Genomic DNA, 25,748 nt, shown 5'->3' on the forward strand with positions numbered 1-25,748 from the left:
ATTTTTTTTACTTTATTTTTTATTTTGTTTTACTTTTGTCTGTTTATTTTACTGTTTCATATTCACCAAAGTAAATTTACCAATCAACATCCTTTATGTATGGTTTTATTTGTTTATGTTATGTAGTTTAATGGTCATGTGGCTCTTTTCTTGTTCAATATGATTGTTGCCAGGCAAAAGAAAGCATTTAATCCATTTTATTTGCAAACTTATGGGTCTGTCTACAAATATCTTACTGTGAAACATCAATAATCTAAGATTAAAGTTAATATTCAGGGAACACAGAACAAAAATACATTCGCTTGGATGCCAAGAGCACTTTTAAACCTTTAGAGATTGCTCATGACTTATCATGGCTAAACTAGGAGGGAAAAAATAGATTCATATAATACAACAAAACAATTAATTATGCTTACAGCAATAATGTCTGATGTGAATCTTAAAAACAAACAATAATAATAATACTTAAATTATTTAGCTAACTAACAATAGCTGTCTAACAATAGGCTGTCATACCATGAAGTGTTAACATCTAAATGATGTCACTTGAGATGCATGCAGGAGACGCTCAGCTCATGCCACTGATAGAGACTCAATGATCTCAACACAAGCTGATGTCAGTTTTTCCCATCTCTGCTTTTATAGGAGTGAACGTGCATGCTAGGAATACCGGCAAATGACAACAAGAAGAAAAGCATTAGATGGTGATAGCCATTGTGTGTTATTTTGTACAAGCGGTGTCTTAACAGTCATCATGTGAGAGCTGTTTCCTATCATTTCAGAGTGATGCACTGATTCACCCTTGAGCTGCTGAGAACTAGTTTATATAATGTGCTCAAATGCTGCCATCTACTGCAGAAACCATGACTAAAAACAACACTGGGACCAAAACTCTACAACAGTGATATTTTGTCCACATCTATAGGAAAAAGTACTGGATACAATCTAAAGACATGCTATGGTAAACATGTTTTGCTTCTTCCCAGCAAACTGGGAACATTCTTAGAACGTTCTGGCAAGGTTCGTCCAGTAACATTAACAGAACGTTTGTTCAAAACGATCTGATGTTCTCAAAAAGTTGGTACAAAAATGTTATTTATACATCCTTCACTTTACCTAAAATGCTTTAGTTGGATGTTAATTGCATTTTTAAAACGTGATTCGAAAATAATATACCCCTAATGTTTACAAAATGACAATGATCCCATTGTCTAACAAGATAAACGTTTTTAAAACATTTAAAAACATTCAGAAAGCGTTTTCATAACTTAATGAGAATGTCCTCTGAAAAGAAAAAAAACTTAATTGAATTTACTTTTTTTTTTTTAAGGTAAGTGGTTGCAATTCACTTATTTTGACTATTTAGCTATTTAAGACATTTAGTAACTAACCATGTAGCTTTATGTAGCTTAAATACCTTGTTTGCAACCACTTACCTTAAATTTGTTTTAGTAAATGTAATGAATAATGGTTTTTTTTTTTCGTTGGGTATAGTTGGAAATTAAGATGCAAATGCTAATAAAATATTACAATCAATATAACCAATGTGTGACAATAACCAACACAATGTGTGGCAAAACATTTTTTTAAAGGAGGTAAAAAGTTTCCTAGAAAGGTTAAAAAAAAAATATAATTAATATTATATATAATATTCACGAGCTGAGCTTTGCCACTGCCACATTGGTCTATATTTTCCTCAGATCTGTTGGGATTACACGTGTTAGTTTCTAACAAAAGTTAACCCTCACTAAGCCTCTATGCAGCTGTGATAAACGTGAAGAAATGGCAGGTAAATGAAGACTGACGTTTAATCAATGCTGTTGTTCTGTGATCGAGATTTATCGATGATTCGGAGAAAGAAGACACTGTGAGGCTGTTTGGTTGACTTCGCTTTGACATCCCAGATAATGAAACGTAAAGAATAACAGTTTAACGTTATATAAGCACACTAGGAAAGGACTAGGCTATATAAAATAGAAAGCCCTATATAAGCGAACACAAATACACCATGGAATTACTAAAGGGTGTTCACTAGTGATACTAAACCTATCATTATACCATGACACGATTTACAATAACTTTAAGCAATAATCGCTGGAACAGCTACTTAATCAACTTCACTTTTGCTTAAAAAAAATACAAAATTTGTGATTTTATGTTTACAAAAACCTATACGAGTCATCAAATCACAATTAATGAATTTAAGATATTGTGTCAATGCATCAACTGTCCCAAAACTCAGACCTGACTCAATCAACCATCTTTATTGATAAGTTTAAATGCATTTTGTTAATAAGCATGGTTATTTATACCTAAATCACATGCCAATATATGACCGCTGTTTCCATAACGTAAATTTACAGAAAGGGTTGACTTATACTTATCTAGTATACTCTCTAATGTTTGCATTAACTAATGCTCCAAGATCCAGATGAATGAGGAATAATCCTGGAGATTAAGACTGTCAGTAGCAGCCGAATCATGGGATTTTTGTTCACTGTGCATTTAATATCAATCAGTGCAATGCAGTGTTTCACTGTACAGGAAACAATAAAGCTCAGTTGCATTTTTAACCTCACAATTAATATGAATACTTATGATAACATAGAACGTTATGGGAATGTACACAACACTTGGTCCGCTCCATGTGGATTTTCATCGAATAGCATTTGAGAAAATGGCAAATCAGGGCTTCAACAAACATAATATATGAGCGAAGTGCTGTAGTGGTGTCGATGCATCTGCCAAGAGCATAAATGCAAATGTAAATCGAAGTCATGATGAAGATTCAGGTCACTTTTTTGTTGTTTTATACTATATCTTACACTAGAACAAATCTTTCCTCACAAACCACTCGAATGTTCTGGCATAGGTTACTACAAAATAGGATTCGAGAACATACAGGTGCCACGGGATTTGTTTTTGGTGATGGGATGAGTCACATGTACAATAGGTGCATACAGCCGAAATAAGCACACAATATAAAGCTGAGAGATCTAGGATAGAGCAGTTAAACATGCTTTACTGTGTTTTACAGTATTGGGATCAACATAAAGAACTTTTCGAGATCCAGTATAAGTTAAGATCTATCAAAAATTATTTGTCCTGTAATGTCTATTAACACAAAAAAATTTGTCTCATCATTTGACTTGTAAAAAGTTACCGTAAAGCACTTACAACAGCAGTACACAAATATTCAGAATAAAAACACCCACAAAACAAGACTGGCACAACCTGATGTCCAAGAGGAGAATTGAATCAACATGGATCTAAACTGAGCGGTGTAATAATACTATCGTCTTCTGTAGAGCTGCTTCTAGTCATTTCATAACTGATGAATACTGTTATTTTCCTGTTTATTGCTGCTTTGAAACAACCTACTTACTGGAATCACTTGCAGTATCAAAGCTGTCAGTGTTAAAGTTATATTATATATCAAATTATTTTAGTGTCCTGACCACAAAACATCAATAAACATTGGGAAACTTTTTTATGATGCATGCAAGGATATTAGAAAATAACTTTGCATGCAGCAAAATATACGTACATGAACTATTAGTAATGCATAACAAGCAAAAAATACATCTTAAATAATAAACATAAAGAAAAAAAATAAGTTTTTACTGGGTGATTCACTTCTAACAACAGCAAAAAATTCCTTTTTTTTTTTTTACTTGCATTGCAATAACTGCAATTTCTGCTTTCCCAATTATTTTCTATAATCAACAGTCAACAATGAGTCAATAGAGCACAACTTGTATTGAACACAGAACATTCCTTAGTTTTGAGAAATGAATTGAGCATGTTTTTTAGTGTCTTTATGATGGTTGTGATGCATATTTGTAAGAACGCTCTTTATTAAAGGGCAAATGTGCACAGTGGTTGTGTCTCTTTCAGCTACTTCTACACTACACACTGTAGCTGAAGTGTGAAGTTGAAGCATATTTGAGGAGTGAAAGTATAAGATCATAACTAGTTCTTACGATTCATTGTTAGCAGCAAAGCAATGTGGTCCGATTGCTTGTTCATCTACAATACTGATGTGAACACTGTGGTTCCCAAGCGTCTTCAGTGAAACACAAACGTACAGAAGAGGATCTCCGGGTCTCTGGTTCAGCCTCAGGAGAGGAATTTCTCCACAGACTCCAGAAGCTCACTGGAGCAGTTCAGGCTCTTGAGGTCCAGTATTAATTTGTCTTCTCTGGTCTGCTCTGATGTGGGGATGATAATGATTTGTGGCTCCTGCGTGTCTTCGTAAAAAGCCAGACCATTGCTCAGGGGGCTCAGAGAATTACTGTCCTCTTGTTCCTCATTGCACTTCTCCTCTTGTTCCTCCCCAGGAGTGTTTTTGGCCATGAGAAGAGGAACAGTGGCCATGTTGACGGACTCGGACACCAGGTCAAGTCCGCAGTCGTTCAAAGAGCCGCTCTCTGTGACTGCAGCCTGTGATGGATAAACACTTACAATTATGCTTTTGACAGATGCCTTTAACTAGCCTAGCATTCTTAAAAAATAAGGGTTCCAGGTATAGGTTTTAACAGTGGTGCCATAGAAGAACCATTTTGGGGTTCCTCAAAGAACATTTCATTAAACATTTCTGTAAAGAATAATATTTAAAGATGCTTTTTCAACTATCATAAACCATCAACCCCAATAAAGAACCTTTGTTTTTAAAGGGAACAAAACACACATAGTTTTTGCCAACCTCGTGGTAATTTTGAGAACATATAGGCCGTGCTAAAGAGTCACAAACATGCTCAGCTTTTGCATAGCAATCATCTGCAAGCTGTGACATCACATAAATAAAACAGGGACAAATACTTTATTTACTTAATTTTTTATTTATTTGTCACTGGAATGACAGGAATAAACACACTTGCACAACTCCCTTTTAAAACTGGCTGAAGCTTCTGGGGTCGACTGTGGCGCCAACGTAATTACTTGCATTTTTCCTGATGACTGTGCAAAGAACTTAAAATGCTTTGTTATTTTTGATCGTCCACATGAGAGTAATATATAATTTGAATCTTTAGCGGGTCTACTTTTATTTGTGCAGTCACTCACAATATCAACAAAATATTGTGCTTTTGTAAAATAAAGAAAATAAACAGGGTGCATTTTCAGCTGTCTTGGTCTCCACTAACCTTTTGAAACGTGTCACTAAAATAAACTTATATTCAGCGAATACTTGACACACAGACACCAGATAGATATTTATAGAAAGCTTGAAGTGTCTATTTTAAATGTGTTATGTAAAACAAATATTCTCTGTAATCTGTATGAAACCAACATTATCTACAGTCTTTCCCATCTGAGTTCATTATCTGTAATGTGATCACGCACACGAGTTGATTTCTAAATATCCATGAGATGCACAAACATTTAAACCCCCACATCACCTCTGTTAACAAAGCATGAAGATTCATCAAGTTCATCTCAGCAGCTTTTGGTTTTTGGAAGAAGACGCGCTGTGAGGAATGAGCTTTGTATTTACCTCAGAAGAAGAATGCAATGCGACACACGGCTTGTTCCAGCAGAGGAGATCATTCTAATAAGTAACTGATTTATTCTATTTGTGTTATTGTGAAAAACTTGTAACCTACACATTTTACTTGTTAGACTGAGTCTTGTTAGAAAAGTAAAAGCGATTTTATGGCCATTGATGGTTCCATAAAATACCTTTAACACACATACACTCCTAAAAATAAATGTTGCAAAAGTGGGTTTATGCTGTGATGCCACTGAAGAACCATTTTTGGTTCCCACACTAAACATTTCAGTGAAGTTGTTTTTTTTTTTTCATATAATGAGTTTCCTGAGAATCCATGGGTAATAATGATCTAAAAATAATGATGTTTACTGCTTGCAAAGCACTTGATTTACCTTCTCTTCACTGTGTTTTTTCCCCTGTCGCCTCCTGTTCTTCATCTTGCCCTGTTTAGTTTGTGTCTTCCATTCTTCATCTCTCAGTAGATTGGCTGAATGTGAGTTTCGGAGAGTCCTTTGGTCCACAGGATCTAATTCTACATCACTCCAGACCTAGAGCACATGCAATATAATGTATACTGACACATTTGACATAAAAGTCCTGCCATTTTTTACTATGTTTGATTGTTTCATGTTTGATTTCCTTCAAATGGATAGAATTAAAATCTGAAGCTTAAAAATTATTGTGTGTCTATCATCGACTAGTACACAGTTTTATGCAAAATATGTAATCACCAAATGGCCAAAATCTGCAGATATGAACATATGTTTTCACTTTAACTTATCAAATTAAACCAATTTCAGCTTCATCTTTTAAGTTATAAGAGATTTAATTTTAATCTTATTTGTTGAAATGACTTGTAAAGCCAATTTTATGATATTTGCAGCAAATGAACTTAAGTTTTTAACCTAAATAGTGGGATTTTTTTTATTTTTAGAGAGTTCATACTTCAAAAAGGGGGGCAGAAATCTGTGCAAAAGTAACTTGGCAAACACAGAGTAACAGCTGACATGCAGTTAAAATTATAAAATACAATTATCTACACTTTCATACTGCCAGATTTTGCAGTTCTTTAAATATTTTTTTAAAGATTATTCATTAAACCGCAACTTTAGTGTCCACATACAGTATGTAAAGATTCAGATAAGGAGTGAATTTCTCCACAACGCATTATCAAATTATCAAAAGTTCTCAAAACTTCTTGTCACCCAAAACATACAACAGATTTACAGAGGTAAAACTGGATAGAATCATAGTCTTACATTTTAAAATAATCTTTGCCCCTCATACACAATGCTGTTTTCTGTGAAATCTGTCTTGTCTGACCACTCAGAATCTGCTTCTGATTTTCAGAAACAAGAGTGAAAACATGACTAAAAATCAGTGCAAAGTCATATAGTATATTCCAGCATGTAGCAAACAACAAGTAACTTTAGCAAACAATCACATAGTAGAAAATATATGAATTAAGATAAATTAAAATAACAGGCCTATAATCCCAGAACATGAACTGCATATCAACACAGACACATCTTGCCTGTTTAAAAAGAATATGTAGACAGATAAAATCAGTTTTGGGCAGTAACGCTTTACTGTAACGCAGTTCCATTTGACAGTTACTAATACTGTAATGCATTACTTTTTAAATAAATTAACTCTGTTACCGTTACCATAAGGTGCATTGTCCGTTACTTTTTAAAAAAAATAAATACATTTTGACTGAAGTGCAGCCTAACCTGTTTGCAGCAGCGACGCATTAGGATTGGTGGATGCCAACCAGTGTAAACACGAAGACGCACTGTGGGCGTGTCTCCGTTTATTCAAGTATGTGCGGCAGTCATGGCGAGTCAAGGCGAGAGCAACAAGAGTTTCTCAAAGTGGAAATACGCTCATTATTTCACTTTAGTTGTGCATAAAGACAAAAACTTTTAGTCAAATATAAGCTGTGTCTTTCTGGTTCAAATGTCCTATCCTAGCCCACGAATTTCCAATCTGTGGGCTCAGATTTTGTAAACCGTACCCTCGGTTTTTTAATCTGTACCCACGAATTCATAATCTGCGCGCACACTTTCGCAATCCGTTCCCATGGATTTGTAAACTGTAGCCTACTCACGGATTCATGCAGCAAGCTCCTACGTGTTAACATACAGTTTTAATGAATATTATTATGTGGAATGGGTCTACAGCAAAGTGTCTTAAGTGATTCTCTGTATGTTTTTCTCATACAGGTGAAACATTGTTGAAAACATGCAGCTGTCTCTACTGTGGAGTCACCGGCTTTCAGTCAGCTCCATGAGAACATTTCACTTTACATTTCATTTTAAACAGCATTTATATTATATATGTATGTATGTTTCTCGAAATTGATTCTGAATAATTCAGATTGCTTTCATTTATTTATTTCAAAATGTTTTGTGTTATGTTGTCCATTGTTGATAGTTTTCATACTTAAGCTGTGAAAGGAACATTTTTAAGAGCTCAACACAACAGCTTTTATGATGCAGAAGCCACTTTAGTTTTTCATTCTCAATATATTATTCAGGTGTTTTGTTATTTATTTCAGAAATCCTTGTGATATACAATATTCAGTTTGTGCTGGTCTGACTTAATCAAAATAGTGTAATAGTGTATAAATTACTTTCTGTTTAACCTTGTGTTTGTATAGACCATAACGCATAAAAAGCGCATTAATGGGAACATTAAAGAAAGTTCTTTAAAAAAATAACTAAAAAGTTACTTTTAACATAAGCTAATGCATATTTCTTAGTAACTAGCACAACACTGGTGTTGTCATAACGTTTACCTTGGAGATTGAAAATGTTTCTTTTTTTGAGACCCCAGGAGCCCAAATTCAGACCCAGAACAATAAAACCCACAGGAGAGGTGGGAGTTCAAAGGAGGAATCTTTATATTACCAAACTGCAGGGAGAGGAAGAGTAGATATAAGTCATGATCTGCAAGATTAGCCACAATCTGATGTGATCCCACCACCTCAGAGAAAACCAGTGTTGAGCTGCTGCAAGAGCTTTTGAATCACAGCAGCTGTGGTCAAAGAGTTCTTGTGTGTTTGGAGCGGGATCGCGAATCATTTGAATCAGTTCGGGAGTTCAGAGCGGGGTCGCGAATCATTTGAGTCAATTTGGGGATCGCGAATCATTTGAATCAGTTCGGGAATTCGGAGCGGGATCGCGACTCATTTTAATCAGTTCGGGAGTTCGGAGCGGGTTCGCGAATCATTTGAGTCAGTTTGGGGATCGCGAATCATTTGAATCAGTTCGGGAGTTCGGAGCGGGATCGCGAATCATTTGAATCAGTTCGGGATTTTGGAGCGGGGTCGCGAATCATTTGAGTCAATTTGGGGATCGCGAATTATTTGAATCAGTTTGGGAGTTCAAAGCGGGTTCGCGGAACATTTTAATCAGTTTGTGGTTCGCGAATCATTTAAGTCAGTTCTGGAGTTCTTAGCGTGTTCGCGAATCAGTTCGGGAGCTCGGAGCGGTTCGCGAATCATTTGAGTCAATTCGGGAGTTCAAAGTGGGTTTGCGAATCATTTTAATCAATTCGAGTTCTAGCATGAATCATTTGAGTCCGTTCGAGAGCATTTGCTTTTCTTTCAGCCTGTTCTTGAAATAGTTCTCATGCTGGTAAAATCAGAGCAACTAACCAAAAAAAAAAAAAAAAAACATTAAAATGCACAGTCAATATTAACATTTCTGTTTTTGCACAAATAGCATAAACTACTTTAGCCACCACTTACACCTGGTCACTTACATTTTTCAAAATAATAACAATAACATCATCTCCTTGATTTAGTACTGGATTCCATAATAAATACAAACCATCACATTCAAAAGCCTCCTCATAGTAAAATACTCACTGTGTCTGCGGTGGACATTGAGGAGACTCGCTGGAATTTGACCTTTGACCCTGATGACTGTCGGCTGAGCATGGGCTCCTTGAAGGAAGACTCGCTGTTGGACACTGAGATGCAGTCTTTCCGTGACGACTGGGAGAGAAAATGCAGACATGGCACCTTCTCCGCCAGCGTGTCTCTGTGGATCAGTCAGAAATACACACTGCGTCACGTATTGTCTCCGTATCGTGAAGCTGCTAAGGCGACTGCACCCGAACAAACCTGTACTTGGAGCGTATGATGGCGTAGATGAAGGGATTGTAGATGGCTGATGCTTTGGCAATCACTGCAGGAACTGCCTTGGAGTACGGCGTGAGAACGTGGCTGTACCTGAAACATGAAAATAATAACCAAAGTACATATTCAGCTATAGAAATAACACATCCCTGCCTCGCAGAAACTCTTGCTGGTCTTTTCTGCAAGCATTATAAGGAAACGTTTGCGGTCCTGGTGTGCATCAAAACTAAGTAACTGAATTAATCTTGTTTTCCAGTACAAATATCCCCAAAAATCAAGATGCATTTACTTGAGAAGCAAAATGACGCAAATATTTAAAGATCAAAATGAAGTGACAATACAAATATTTTTCAATAGGTCAGAGAAACAAATTAATTCAAGGGGAAAACAAGATTCTTTTTCTGACCGCATAGACAAATACATTTTTGATCACACTTTATTTTAGGGTCCAATTCTCACTATTAACTAACCATTAACTATGACTTTTCCCTCAATTAACTCCTTATTTGCTGCTTATTAATAGTTTATAAGGTAGATGTTACGTTTTTGGGTAGGATTATGGATGTCATGCATTATATGTACTTTATAAAAAAACTAATAAACAGCCAATATGTTAATAATAGACATACTAATAAGCAACCAGTTATTAGTGTGAACTGGACCCTATAATAAAGTGTTACCAAATTGTTTTAAAAATAAACTCATTTAATTTTCATAACTTATTTTTCCAGAAAACAAGACTTAATATCTGAAGTCCTTTTGTTTCTCAATTAAATCTATCTGGCTTTAAGAATGTTTAGATACACTTCAGAAATGTTATTTAGTATTTTATCTTGTTTTCCAGTACAGATGTCCAAAAAATCTAGTTATATTGTATTTGAAAAGCAAAATGTCTTAAGTTAAGAATTTTTTTTTTTAAGAAGGTTAAAAAATAAATCAAGTTAATTTTTGTTAATGGGGGTCATAAAAACAAACTCAGTCCGAAGGAAAAACACGATCATTTTTCTGACCCAACCGACAGATACACGCACTTTTTCTTAACATCTGAAGTCTTTTATTTTGAATTGAGAATGTTTAGATATTTGAACTGGAAAAGGAGATAAAATACTTTGTATTTGTACGAGTAGGACCCAAGACAGAAACTGTAGGGAGATGTTTGTGAGCGGTCAGGAGGAGCCGCTGACCCCTGCAGAGGCTGTTTACATGACATGGAAGTGACCTAGAGGTGTTGTGAGCTGAGCGGAAGGAATCACATGCCTGATTATGCCTATCCTCCAGAACACTGAACTCTGACGCTAACGCAGAGGTGTTAGCATCAAGCTGCTTCGCCCTACGCAGTCCTCATCGCCTCGGTGAACCCAGCAGACTTTAATTCAGCTGAAAAACACTGTCTTCTGCGGACAGTACTTCTATAAAAGGACGTCTCTTCACCCTGGTATTCTGAGAAAGTCTCAGATCTTCTGCGCGGCTGGACTCCCTCTGACAGACTACAAGTGAATCTGAACACTTCTTCGAGAGGTTAGATGATCTACGGCAAACTGGACATCAGAATTTAGCTCCAGACTGCTAAACACAAATGTGTGTACTTTAAATAGATTTTTGACTTCCATCATCATGGGTTTTTTGAACGGGTTGTCGGTTGCCTGAAATAAGATCTGTGGTGAGCACAAACTCAAGATATTTCATTTATTTATACTTTTAACTTGTTTTGAATAAGGTAGTTGCTGAATGGGACTACTGAGGTAAACATGCAGCATTGCATCTGTGTCTCATCATCAGTGGATGCTCTGCAGTGAATGGGTGCCGTCAGAATGAGAGTCTGATAAAAACATCCCAATAATCCACAGCACTCCAGTCCATCAGTGAACATCTGGAGAAGACAAAACCTGAAACACATCCAGCATTAAGATGATTTTAACTCAAACACATAGAGTCTATAATCCAGAATAACACTTCCTCCAGTGAGAAAGTGCATCTCCTGTTGTCTCTCACAGATTAGTTTGGATCTGTTTAAACGCTGCTTGATCTGTGCAGATTTCTCTCCTGATTCAGAACAGAACACTTTTTCACTGGAGGAAGTGTTATTCTGGATTATAGACTCTATGTGTTTGAGTTAAAATCATCTTAATGCTGGATGTGTTTCATCTTTCGTCTTCTCCAGATGTTCACTGATGGACTGGAGTGCTGTGGATTATTGTGATGTTTTTATCAGACTCTCATTCTGACGGCACCCATTCACTGCAGAGCATCCAAATCTGTCAAAATATTAATTACACATCTGTATTTAATTCTATGCACAATGCACTGGAAAACAACTAACCAACAGTCAAACCAAGGACACAAAACTCATTTCAAGTAGATCCCAATGGCACATCTTCGTGTTTCCATCAACCTATTTTTATACACATTTTAAGATGTGGCATAAAAAGACCCGGGATGGAAACGCCAAGATATGCATAAATTAAAAAAAATATGTATAAATATTTAATGCGCTTAACTAAGTAGGATACATTTCTTATCCAATAAGGAAACATGTGCATAGACAATTATGGAAACACTTTTACTGAATAATAAAAATATTATTTTATATATATTTTTTAACTGGTACAGTAAATTCTTCTTGATTCAAGAATGTTTAGATATTTGTACTAGAAAACAAGACTGACTGGATGGAAATGGTGATTTATTCGCAAATGCTTTATGCGATATTCCAATTTTGCGCATAAGTTTAATTCATAACTGTGGAGGGAAACATGGTTATTGATCGTTACTGTACCCTGCCCAGGCGATGAGAGTGACGCAGGCGTAAGGAGACCAGGACAGAACGAACACAATGATGACCACAAACGCAATCTTGGCCAGCTTCCACTCGGTCTTTATGGACTGCTGCTGGATGAGCGCTGTCTTCCTCACATGACTGCCCAGCTTCTCCAGATCTCTGAACACACAAGAAGATCAATGATGGGACTCTGATGTACAGCATGGGGACACCCCAGTTAGGGTGACCAGACGTCCTGCCATGACCTGTCCTGATTGTTTATCATGACGTTCTTGATCCCAATCGGCTTGTGCAGTAAAAACAAAAAACAAAAAAAAAAAAAACAGCAAATGGACAAATATTTAAATATCCTCTATTCTGTTTTTGTTTTTTATTTGTAACCCTGAAGCACAAAACCAGACATAAGGGTACATTTTTCTATCTAAAAGCTGAAAAAATAATCTTTCCATTGATGTATGGTTTGTTAGGATAGGACAATATTTAGAAAATCTGGAATCTGAGGGTGCAACACACACACACACACACACACACACACACACACACAAACACACACACATTATTATTTTTTTTTAAATAGAAACATTTTCTGTAAAGCTGCTTTGGAATGATTTGTGTTTGGGAAAAGTGCTATACCAATAAACTTAATTTCAATAGAAATAGGCTCAATATTTACAACAGATAGTTTAGAACATAACATTATTTACAGACGACATACCTTAAATAATGTCAAATTATGCTACAGTATATGGATCGATACTTTAGGGTATTGTGTGTTTGAGTGTGTGAGTGTGTGAGTGTGTGTGTTTGTGTGTGTGTGTGTGTGTGTGTGTGTGTGTGTGTGTGTTTAGAGCAAACATTATAAGATTGGACAGAATATTAAATATTAAAATAAAATAATGTTTTCTAAATACATGTAATCAGTGAGAATCTTAAATATTAATATATTAATATTAAGAATGCTAAATATTATTAAAAAAACGAATTTAAAATAAATTTATGTAAATTACATATATAATGTGCGTTCAATGTACTGTATAATGTAAATAATATGTGATATATATATATATAGATACATACATACATACAATATATACAATAACTCATTTTCATTGAGTGACTTTTCATCAAGTTGAAGTACAGTAAAAAAAATGACAAAATCACCCAACAAAATTACTTAACGTAATTATTAATTATTAAACTAAAGTAGTAAATCAATGATAATAAAATAACACTGGCTACAGTTACTGATGTAGCTACAATTTTCCAACAATTATTTGGCAACAAACTAGTCAGTATTTAGTATACATGTAAAAGAATTTTAAATACATCCCTCAAATAAAGTGAAAATCTACAGATGTTGAAATGGAAAGCATGTAGGAACCTGGTTGACACTGTACCTGCTTGCTTTCCGGATGGCGAGGAACATGAAGAAGTAGCAGTAAGAGATGATTCCAAGAGGGATGAAGAACACAAAGCAGCAGAGCATCAAAGTGTAGCTCTTGTTCGCCGGCGTGGACGTCACATAGTCCCACGTGCAGGACGTCATGAGGCCTTCTGGGATATAGGAACCTGTCCAAGAAAAACTGAGTCAAATAACTGAATAATTGTGAATTCATATATTAATACTAGATTATGTTATTTCATTCAAAGGCAAAGGAAATATGTTGCACCTAGTGTCAGTTTCATTAATGGAATAAATGCACTTACTCAACCAATGTTGCCTTAATAGAGAAACAGAGGCTACTGCAAATTGGAATTACTAATAGGAATGTAACTGATGACGTAAAATAAAGCATAAGTATTAGTTTATATTTTATTGATTTGTGCTTACTGGTGAAAGCGCAATACCTAAAATGCAAAGGTACATTTCTCAAATGACAATCATTATGATTATAATTTTGAGCAAAAATAATTTTTTTATCAGTTCAACCAATTACACAGCATGACAAAAATGTGACCAAGATTTGATTGACTGAAACTAGACTATAATGTTTAGACAATTTGTTGACTAAAACATGACAAGGTTGACTGAATATGATAATAACTAAAATGTACATTTAAGTAAGACCAAGACTAAAAGAGCTGGCCCCCAACTGAGCCTGGTTTCTACTGTTTTTTTGTTCTTCATTCCGTCACTGATGGAGCTCCTCTGGCTTGTTTAGTTGGGGACACTTTATATCCAGTGATATCATCGACTTGATTACACAGATACTGATTAAAAGATTTTATTAGACTAAAACTAGACTAAAATACTTCAGATTTTATTAGACTAAAACTAGACTAAAATAGTTCAGATTTTATTAGACTAAAACTAGACTAAAATACTTCAGATTTTATTATACTAAAACTAGACTAAAATACTTCAGATTTTATTATACTAAAACTAGACTAAAATACTTCAGATTTTATTAGACTAAAACTAGACTAAAATACTTCAAATTTTGTTGGACTAAAACTAGACTAAAATACTTCAGATTTTATTAGACTAAAACTAGACTAAAATACTTCAAATTTTGTTGGACTAAAACTAGACTAAAATACTTCAGATTTTATTAGACTAAATCTAGACTGTTGGACTAAAACTAGACTAAAATACTTCAGATTTTATTAGACTAAAACTAGACTAAAATACATCAGATTTTGTTGGACTAAAACTAGACTAAAATACTTCAGATTTTATTAGACTAAAACTAGATTAAAATACTTCAGATTTTATTTGACTAAAACTAGACTAAATAGTTTAGATTTTATTAGACTAAAACTAGACTAAAATACTTCAGATTTTGTTGGACTAAAACTAGACTAAAACACTTCAGATTTTATTAGACTAAAACTAGACTAAAATACTTCAGATTTTATAAGACTAAAACTAGATTAAAATACTTCAGATTTTATAAGACTAAAACTAGATTAAAATACTTCAGATTTTATTAGACTAAAACTAGACTAAAATACTTCAGATTTTGTTGGACTAAAACTAGACTAAAATACTTCAGATTTTATAAGACTAAAACTAGATTAAAATACTTCAGATTTTGTTGGACTAAAACTAGATTAAAATACTTCAGATTTTATTAGACTAAAACTAGACTAAAATACTTCAGATTTTGTTGGACTAAAACTAGACTAAAATACTTCAGATTTTATAAGACTAAAACTAGATTAAAATACTTCAGATTTTATAAGACTAAAACTAGACTAAAATACTTCAGATTTTATAAGACTAAAACTAGATTAAAATACTTCAGATTTTATAAGACTAAAACTAGATTAAAATACTTCAGATTTTATTAGACTAAAACTAGACTAAAACACTTCAGATTTTATTAGACTAAAACTAGACTAAAATACTTCAGATTTTATAAGACTAAAACTAGATTAAAATACTTCAGATTTTATAAGACTAAAACTAGATTAAAATACTTCAGATTTTATAAGACTAAAACTAGACTAAAATACTTCAGATTTTGTTGGACTAAAACTAGACTAAAATACTTCAGATTTTATAAGACTAAAACTAGACTAAAATACTTCAGATTTTATTAGACTAAAACTAGACTAAAATACTTCAGATTTTATTAGACTAAAACTAGATTAAAATACTTCAGATTTTATTAGACTAAAACTAGACTAAAATACTTCAGATTTTATTAGACTAAAACTAGACTAAAATACTTCAGATTTTATTAGACTAAAACTAGACTAAAATACTTCAGATTTTATTAGACTAAAACTAGACTAAAATACTTCAGATTTTATTAGACTAAAACTAGACTAAAATACTTCAGATTTTATTAGACTTAAACTAGACTAAATCTAGACTGTTGGACTAAAACTAGACTAAAATACTTCAGATTTTATTAGACAAAAACTAGACTAAAATACTTCAGATTTTATTAGACTAAATCTAGACTAAAACTAGACTAAAATACTTCAGATTTTATTAGACTAAAACTAGACTAAAATACATCGTCTTTGAATACAATCATATTTTATTTGACTAAAACTAGACTAATACACTTCAGATTTCTTTGACTAAAACTATTCTAAAATAAATTTTCTTTGACTAAAACTAGACTAACAATTATATTTTATTTGGCTAAAACGACTAAAATACTTCAGATTTCCTTTTACAAAAACTAGACAAAAATACATTTTCTTTGGCTAAAACTAGACTGCAATCATATTTTATTTTACTAAAAGGACTCAATTACTTTAGGTTTTCTTTGATAAAAACTAGACTAAATGACTAAAAAAACTAAATAGGATAAGGTTGCCTAAATATTATAAAAACCAGGGTCTAAGATTAATCTGACAAAAATAGATGACAAAATGAACACTAAACTCACTCCATCCCACAAGGGGTGCCAGACTCCAGCAGAGAGAGTAGATCCAGACCAGGAGGATGATAATGAGCGTCCGGCGTCCAGACGTCCAGCGGATGGCCTGCAGGGGTTTGGTGATCACGATGTAGCGGTCGATGGAAATGGCCAGGAGGTTGATCATGGATGTGATTCCAAACAGAGCGCCACAGAAGGCATACATCTTACAACCTGCGTAGAAGCAGATGTGTAATGTGGAAACAGAGTAAGCATCATTTTTTTAATCAAGATATATATTAATCTCACATCAACAATTTACAGAGTCAGTTCAATATACAAGTAAACATTATTTTCTAACCTATCCCGCCCTCACTAGACAGAATTTATAAAAATTATATTATTAAATTATAAAAATAAATACATAAATAACAATAATAATAATAAACAAAGAGCGCAAAGAAGGGTTACATTGTCACATCTGCATTTCAGTCAATGTAACATCCAAATTATTCATGTATGCCCCACAAGACTTTTTTTTACAGATTAAACTATTTTTTTCAACAGGAAATTTCTAAGTAATCATTTATAAATGGTTAAGTTCTTTATGGGTTACACATTAATTATTACGCATTGTCACCGTATTGTATAAAGTGTTACCGGAAAGTTCCTCCAATTTCCATTTTAAAGCTATAGATCTCTTTGGTGCTATCAGAGCCAACTTAGCTAAACGTAAATGTTTCCCTCGATCAAGCTGAAGAACTGACACATCCTCCAATAACATAGATCTCGGAACAGCTTAACATTAACAGTTCTGTCAATGGTTTGTGTTATGATTCTACTGGGTTTAAGTAACTGAGTAAGTGTCTAGATGTGGAGGAGGGCAAATTAGGTACCCATTTCACCAAACACCCATTCCTTGTACATGCAGTTGACAAAGAAGATGGGCGACTGAGTGATGGCCATGAGGAAGTCGCTCACTGCCAGATTCATGATGAAGTAGTTCGGAGGCGTCCGTAGTTTCTTGTTACTGAAACACAAAAAGCAGCTTCAGTCACAGTCACAGTTACAGAAGCTCAGAGTAGATGTAAAGCAATTGCCATTTCCTCAAAACGTCAGCTAACCAAACAATGCGTCAACTCACACTCATTTAAACCTTTAATGCACAGATAATTCACACAATTATTTTCACTTTCATATGATCAAAGTATGCAGGCAGTGGTAACTGGAATATATCTCTACTGTATATAATTAGGTAAAGAATGCATTTTGCAAGTTGCATTATCAAATTGAAATGAAAGAGTTTGTTGAATCTTTAGACAATTTTTTTTTATGTTTTTATTTATTTCTTTATTGAGTATCATATTTTATCAATTAAACTTTAAGGCTTATGGCTCATATAGCCTGATATGGAGGAAAAACAGCTCATCTTCATTCAGAGACAATAAATAAATACATTTTATCTGGTGCTTTTAATGTAAATCAATGAGCGGATACTGATATAAACTGATCTGAATATCACGCTATACAGTATCTCCAGTGATGAGATGAGATGTAAATGATCCGCACATATAACACAGTGATCGAGAGCTGAAGAAAATCAAGGCTCCTCAGAAGATGTGAGATGTTCTGGAGGCTTGTGAAGATCATTCCTCCGCTGAGGAACAGTGAAAGTAAAGCTTCTGGAAACAAACGCTCCTCAAAAGAGACTCTGAAACATGATTGATGGAGAATCAAGTGAAGCTGAGCTGCTTCAGTCCAGTAAGAGTTCATCTGGAGATATTACTGACCTTATTCTCACCTTTACTTGATCACAATCAGGAGAGATTTGACACCAGAAGCTCCATCTGAAGCTGATTACACTAAAAGAGCTTTTACTACAACTTTAAACTATCAATCAGACGACAGAAGACGTGCAGTAGATTGTGTGTGACACAGCAAAGTCTTCATAGGGTTAGAACAGTGCTAGAAGCTTCTACAAGCGTTGATGGTGTTAAATTTATTGATTCAACACATGGCATCTGAGGTGATTCGTCACACAACAATCACAGTGATTGCACATCATCTCATTAATCCTACAGTCACAGTTCACACAATTTCCTCTGATTGAACGTCCCCCATCTGAAACCCTTATCCCCGTCCATCAAGCGTTAGAGCTTCAGGAGACATCAACACTTCACGGGAACAACACGGCCTTTCCTAGAAAGCTCTCAGCTGACAGACGACCTCCAGAGAGACACGAGGACGAGTTGTGATTCTCAGTCAGCATCCTAAATCCTGCAGCATGACAAGAGTATGTTCTTATCTGATTAACAGCAGTCATGTTTAGTCATTAGGTAACACCAGAAATAATCTGGGACAGAGATGGATTGTGACTTTGTTGCATATATTAGACAATGTTGAAGTTCCTGTCTCGAGGAACTTTGCTGCCTACTGGCTACTAGGGTTTTTATGGTATGACTTTTATTCGTCGTTGCATTTGCATCACCTAAACCCTAAAGTTCGGCCACTGTTACCCATCAGCCTTTATATAATCACTGTGGTTGTAAATCAGAAATGTTATGAGCTTGTTAAGTTCTCTCCAGCACACAGTAAAGTTTAAGGAGATGAGCGCTAGAATAAATGAGAGGCTTTTTTAAAGAGGTCAGACATTGATTCTTGTGTTGTACAGCGGGTCTGTTGAATTAAACAGGTTGTCCGTGGCTTTGTTTCTGTCTCTTGTCATTGACCACTGAGAAGCTGATGGTTTATTTTCCACTTCCACACGATCACCACAAACTCCCAAACCCTAAAGGCCTTCATGTGCATCTGATTAATTACGGTCAAAAGCATTTTGCTTAGTTTACAGTCAATGTGCATTATGTTACATAACTGCATGGCTACATTTCATTACATTATGCAATCATATTGTTAATGGGCCAATGCTAACAGCAGCTTCTAGAAGACATAACTTAGAAAAAAAAAACATTACAATATGATCTCATTTGTTGACATTAGTTGATGAATTACCAAACTAACAATAATCAATGTATTGCAGAGGTTTTATTAATATTGGTTAATGCTAGTTTATAGAAATACAGTGATTTATTGTTTGTCAACTTTAAAATGTCAGTAACATTTTACAGTTTTATCTCATTAGTTAATGCAATATCTAACATAAACTGACAATGAGCAATATTTTTTAAGTATTTGTTAACTAGATATTGATTGTTTGTTCATGCAAGTTCACAGTGCATCAACTAATGTTAACAGAACTAACTTTTAATTAAACGTTGAAATAAACATTGCATATATTGCATATAGAGTAATGCATTTAAATATAAATGCATTACTCAAGATTCAGATTCAAGATTGAAAAGACAGATCTTTAGCACTCGTAAGCGTGTGTGTTGTGTCTTTAGGGCTGTGATCGATAAGAAAGTGTTGTGGGACTGAGAAGAGCGGTGCTCTTTGAGAGTGAGAGCTGAACAAATGCAAAAAGTGTGTCATCGGCCCTGGAGGATTTAGACTGAATGCATCGCATAGAGTGTATCCACAATAAACCGAATCTTCATTTCACAGCACATTTTGGTTTGTTTTTGATCCTAGTCTTTACACTAAAATGCCACTTAGTCATGTTTTACTCATGAATTGTTTTAGTCTAGCTTAGATTTTAAAACAATTAAGCAGTTCTATAAAAACTCAAAATTCATTATATACGCCTGTAAAATATATGATTAACCTGTTAATATGAGTGAATTTAAACATGCAACACACACATAATTTATTTATTTATTTTTTTAATAAATATCCAACTGAAATATGAAATGATACAAATATTTTTTTATGATACTCTAAATATCTAATATGCAGCAGTGTTTTAATGAGTGAGTCATTGAATAACTCACTCAACCAGTTAGTTGGAAGGGCTGATTCATTCAGAAACAAAGCAAGTCCTTACGAATGAGTCACTGAATCATTGATTCAAGATTCACTCAAACAGATGATTCATTCAGAAACAAAGCAAGTCCTTACGAATGAGTCACTGAATCATTGATTCGAGATTCACTCAAACAGATGATTCATTCAGAAACAAAGCAAGTCCTTACGAATGAGTCACTGAATCATTGATTCAAGATTCACTCAAACAGATGATTCATTCAGAAACAAAGCAAGTCCTTACGAATGAGTCACTGAATCATTGATTCAAGATTCACTCAAACAGATGATTCATTCAGAAACAAAGCAAGTCCTTACGAATGAGTCACTGAATCATTGATTCAAGATTCACTCAAACAGATGATTCATTCAGAAACAAAGCAAGTCCTTACGAATGAGTCACTGAATCATTGATTCAAGATTCACTCAAACAGATGATTCTTTCAGAAACCAAGCAGGTGACTGAATCATTGACTCAAGCCATTTGTACAAAATTAATTTCAGTAACGAAACACTGCTCTAAACAGTTAGAAAGTGCGAAACTGCACAAAACACGTTAACTTTATTTCACTGTTGCATAAAATCAATATTGACAAAATCACTGAGTATTTGTTTGTGAAAAAATGTAGTTGATGAAAGACAATTAGTTCACGCTGCAATTAACTACTCCTGTTTAACCTTAATTTATCTCATACTTTTATTTACAGGAATGTCGTAATTCTACATCCACTCACAATTTTTACGTTTAATCGAAACGTTTAAACTTTATCATGTTTATTAATGTCTGAAAATGCTCCTGCAGTGTGTCTGCTGTCACCATCTATTACTGACGGCAAACCGTCCCTCTCAGCAACGACTAAAATAAATCTGTCAGTATAAAACCATGTCAAGACTGCTAGACTTCAAACAGCAGTACGAGTAATTAAAATGAAAGACAAAATCAGCAGTGAGTCATACTGCAGTGACGCAGGATTGAGGAGTTATTAAGACCAAACATTTCACAGCATCAGATTGCGCAAACCTCAGTGTAGTCTGTATGCTGGAAAATGTGTCCTGAAATCAGTTTTTAATGAGATTTTGTGAAAAAGGAATTACAAAAGATCTCAAAAGTGGCTCAAACTGTGCTCAGATCTGATCTCAATATGAAATTATCAGCATCCACATTATTTTTACACTGGGAAGTTTGTATTAATTAAGATACTTTACTGTTTTTGAAAGAAGTCTCTTCTGCTCACCAAGGCTGCATTTATTTGATAGAAAATACAGTAAAAATAGCTAAATATTATTACAATTTAAAATAGATGTTTTCTATGAGAATATCTCTTAAAATGTAATTGATTTCTGTGATCAAACCAATCATTTCTCCAGTCTTCAGTGTCACATGATCTTCAGAAATCATAATAATATTCTGTTTTGCTGCTCAAGAAACATTTTTGATTATTATCAATGTTACATAATATTTTTGTGGAAACTGTGATACATTTTACTTCGTTAAATATAAAGTTCAAAAGAGCTGTATTTATTTGTAACAGTATTTGGAGCAGTATTTTGGAACATTATACATTGAAAAAATATCTTCATTTTGAATTTGTGTGTGTGTGTCTGTGTGTGTGTAAAACGTAATATACTACAATTTGAAAGTTTGGGTTCAACAAGATTTTTATTTATTTTTTTTTTTATTAAAGCTGCGGTAGGGAACTTTTGACGCTCTAGCGGTTAATAAACAGAACTGCTTGCGTCTTGCGGAAGAACATCGTAGCCGGAACTACTTCTCTCTGTTTATGTCTATGAAGAATCACAAAGGTACTGGGTTACTCCGCCGCGGTACCCCCGAAGCAATCTAAAATAGTCCGAATATAAACACTTATTATAGGTGCACCCTAGTGATTCAGTACAAGCTAAAACACGGTTTGGAAAATGGATTCATGGTGTACTCGCTTATTATATAAATTTTTCTACATTTTGAACACAAACAAAGTTACGGACCGCAGCTCTGATCGGTTGTTTCTTACCGGGAGCGCATGACTTTCTGCACTGGGAGGAGCAAGAGGAGCTTGATTTTTTTCACAGATTATCTGTCTTATATTCTACTGTCAGGACATAATGACAGGTTTAATAAATATGTAAAAAATATTTTTTTTACAAAAGTTCCCTACAGCACCTTTAATAGCCTCAGCAAGGATGCATTAAAATAATCACAACAATTTTAAATAAATGCTGTTCTTTTTTTAACTTTCTATTCATCAAAGAATCATGATTATTGAAAAACAAATTGTGCAGCACAACTGTGTTCAACACTGATAATAATCAGAAATGTTTATTGAGCAGTAAATGATCATATTATTCTGATTTCTGAAGATCATGTGACACTGAAGACTGGAGGAATGATGCTGAAAATACAGCGGAGCATCAGAGAAATACATTACACTTTAACACAGATTCACACAATTTTTACTGTATTTACTGTATTTTTTATTTAATAAATACATCCCTTAACATAAAACACTTTTCTCCAGAAACTGATGTGCAATGCTCACTTAGACACTGTCAAAAAGAGCCTCAGCTTCATAACAGTAAACGCTTAGTATAAGTTGATGAGACGTGAGATCCTACCTGAAGAAGGCATACATGACCAGCAGGTTTCCAATCACTCCTACAGCCCCGATAACAGCCACGAAGAAGGCCACTATGTAGTGTGCATGATCGGGAACGTCCACTTTCCTGAAGAAGCCTCGGTTCATGTCCACCGTCTCCTCCATACCTGCCAGAAGACGCTCATTAAAGCTCCATCTGACTTCACTGACCTCTCAAAGTCCAGCCAAAGAGTTTCTCCAGAAGAATCTCCTCTTAATACATTTCCAACTTGCTTTAGTGTTGTTACACCAGTGTTTGGGGTTTGTTCACAGCATGTGATTCAAGAGGCTTATGGCAAATAAGAACATGCTCTGTTTGAGCTCTCGCTCATCCTGCAACCGAAAACCGCCTCCAGCTCCAGAAATACAGGCAAAGCAATAACACCTGCAGCACAAAGACTTATTTTTTTTTTCACTTTTCATGTGAAGTTATTTTTTTTAACTTCACATGAATATGCTTCATGGTCTTTATACCTGAGAGGGTGAATTAGTACTGCATGTCTGTCAGGATGAGCTTTAGTTACAATTCATGACTAATATTACAAGTTATGAAACAATATTTAGTGTCTCGGGACATTAAGATCTTGAAAACATGGGCTCAGTTGTTTCTGGACTCGCAAAAATATCTAAAAATAGGTTGAATGCGAATGCTATATTCTGTCTCCAGTTTTATTTCGATTGTATGATCCTAGACAGAGGATTTTACATTTATTTTTAACTCCCTTTTCCCTTCTTCTTTATTTATTTCACTATTATTACAGTAAAAATTTATTTTACTTATGTAAAACTTGTTTATTATTTGTATTATTATTCCAAATAGCAAACAATAAATTAATACATTGAATAAAATTAGTAAAGAAGTATTTAGTTTCGATCTTCTAAATGCAGCTTCCAGATCCTCGGTACTCATCTTACTGGTCTGTCTGCTGCTTTTGACACCGTTAATCACCAGATTCTCCTGTCCACCCTCAGAAAGATGGGCATCTGTGGAACCACACTCCTGTTTAAGGTTTAAGTCCTACCTCTCTGACAGATCCTTCAGTGTGTCTTGGAGGGGTGAAGTTTCAAAGTCTCACCACTTTGCTACCGGGGTTCCTCAAGGCTCAGTACTAGGACCACTTCTCTTCTCCATCTACATGACGTCATTAGGATCTGTCATTCAGAAGCATGGCTTTTCTTATCACTGCTACGCTGATGACACCCAACTCTACTTCTCATTCCAGCCAGATGACACGATGGTAGCTGCTCGCATTTCAGTCTGTCTGAGTGACATTTCTAGCTGGATGAATGACCATCACCTTCAGCTTAACCTTACGAAGACAGAACTCCTGGTGATTCCAGCTAACCCATCGCTTCATCACAACTTCTCTATACAGCTGGGCTCATCAACCATAACTCCTTGGAGGACAGCCAGAAACCTAGGAGTTGTGATGGATCATCAATTAAGCTTCACAGACCACATTACTACAATGACCCGGTCCTACAGGTTTGCCTTATACAACATTAGGAAGATTAGACCCTTCCTATCAGAGCAAGCCACCCAACTTCTTGTCCAAGCTCTTGTTCTCTCCAGACTGGACTATTGTACTCCTCTCCTCATCAGGTTACACTGGCTACCAGTAGCCACTCGCATCAAATTCAAGGTACTGATGCTAGCCTACAAGACGACCACTGGCACGGCACCAACTTACCTAAACTCACTGGTTAAATCTCATGCGCCCTCCAGAAGTTTGCGCTCTGCAAGTGAACGACGCCTTGTGGTGCAATCCCAAAGAAGTTCAAAATCACTCTCACGGACCTTTTCCTGGACTGTGCCAATGCAAATGCAAATGTAAATGTTATAGGTATACTGTACACAAAATGTACATGCTACCACAAACAAACAATAATTCAAAAATGTACTGGGATCCTGCACTGGCAGTGTTTGTTCCCAGTACAGCATGACAAACATAACACCTGAGTCCTGCTGTGTTCACAGATATTGAATATTTCTATACTTCAGTACTGTATATGAACTGAAGCCCTTCAGGCGGCTGCGGCTCGGATTATTGCTCCTGTCTAAAGGTGCGGAGGAAACCTCTTCAAATCTGTTACATTGAAGCGTTTATGAAAACAGACATATTAAGATATGACAGCATCCATAAAACAACATATGTTGTGCAGGAGAGATTTATTAATTGTAATCATTTAAATTACACACAGACATGAGCCTCACGATTAAAGGAAGTAATTAAACCCGAGAGAGAGTGATTAAATGCTCTATGTAGGTGCCATAAGAGGATTTCCCTCTCTTTATTTATTTATTTATTTAATGTTAATATGATCGAGACCATCAACAGGGTCATGCAAGTTAAAGCTGTTCAATCTGAATGTAAAAAACAGCTTCTGTCTAAGATGACGTTCACTTGCCCTTAATGTCTAATTCATTGCATCATCAAAATTACATAATACTCAAAAATAC

At 34.9% G+C, this 25,748-nt stretch overlaps 1 protein-coding gene across 1 annotated transcript; it reads right to left on the reverse strand.

The window, feature by feature from the left end:
* Positions 1-2,245: 2,245 nt before the first annotated feature.
* opn4xa (opsin 4xa) lies at positions 2,246-23,416 on the reverse strand. The gene is made up of 9 exons (XM_052566790.1): positions 23,268-23,416; positions 17,633-17,766; positions 16,767-16,970; positions 13,815-13,986; positions 12,415-12,576; positions 9,624-9,731; positions 9,366-9,540; positions 5,884-6,039; positions 2,246-4,443 (listed from the first exon to the last, which is right to left on the reverse strand). The coding sequence occupies exons 1-9, from the start codon at positions 23,411-23,413 to the stop codon at positions 4,120-4,122; spliced, it is 1,581 nt and encodes a 526-aa protein (XP_052422750.1). The 5' UTR covers positions 23,414-23,416; the 3' UTR covers positions 2,246-4,119.
* Positions 23,417-25,748: the final 2,332 nt, after the last annotated feature.

Source organism: Carassius gibelio, chromosome B10 (assembly GCF_023724105.1).
Source record: "Carassius gibelio isolate Cgi1373 ecotype wild population from Czech Republic chromosome B10, carGib1.2-hapl.c, whole genome shotgun sequence".
Classification (NCBI taxonomy): Eukaryota; Metazoa; Chordata; class Actinopteri; order Cypriniformes; family Cyprinidae; genus Carassius; species Carassius gibelio.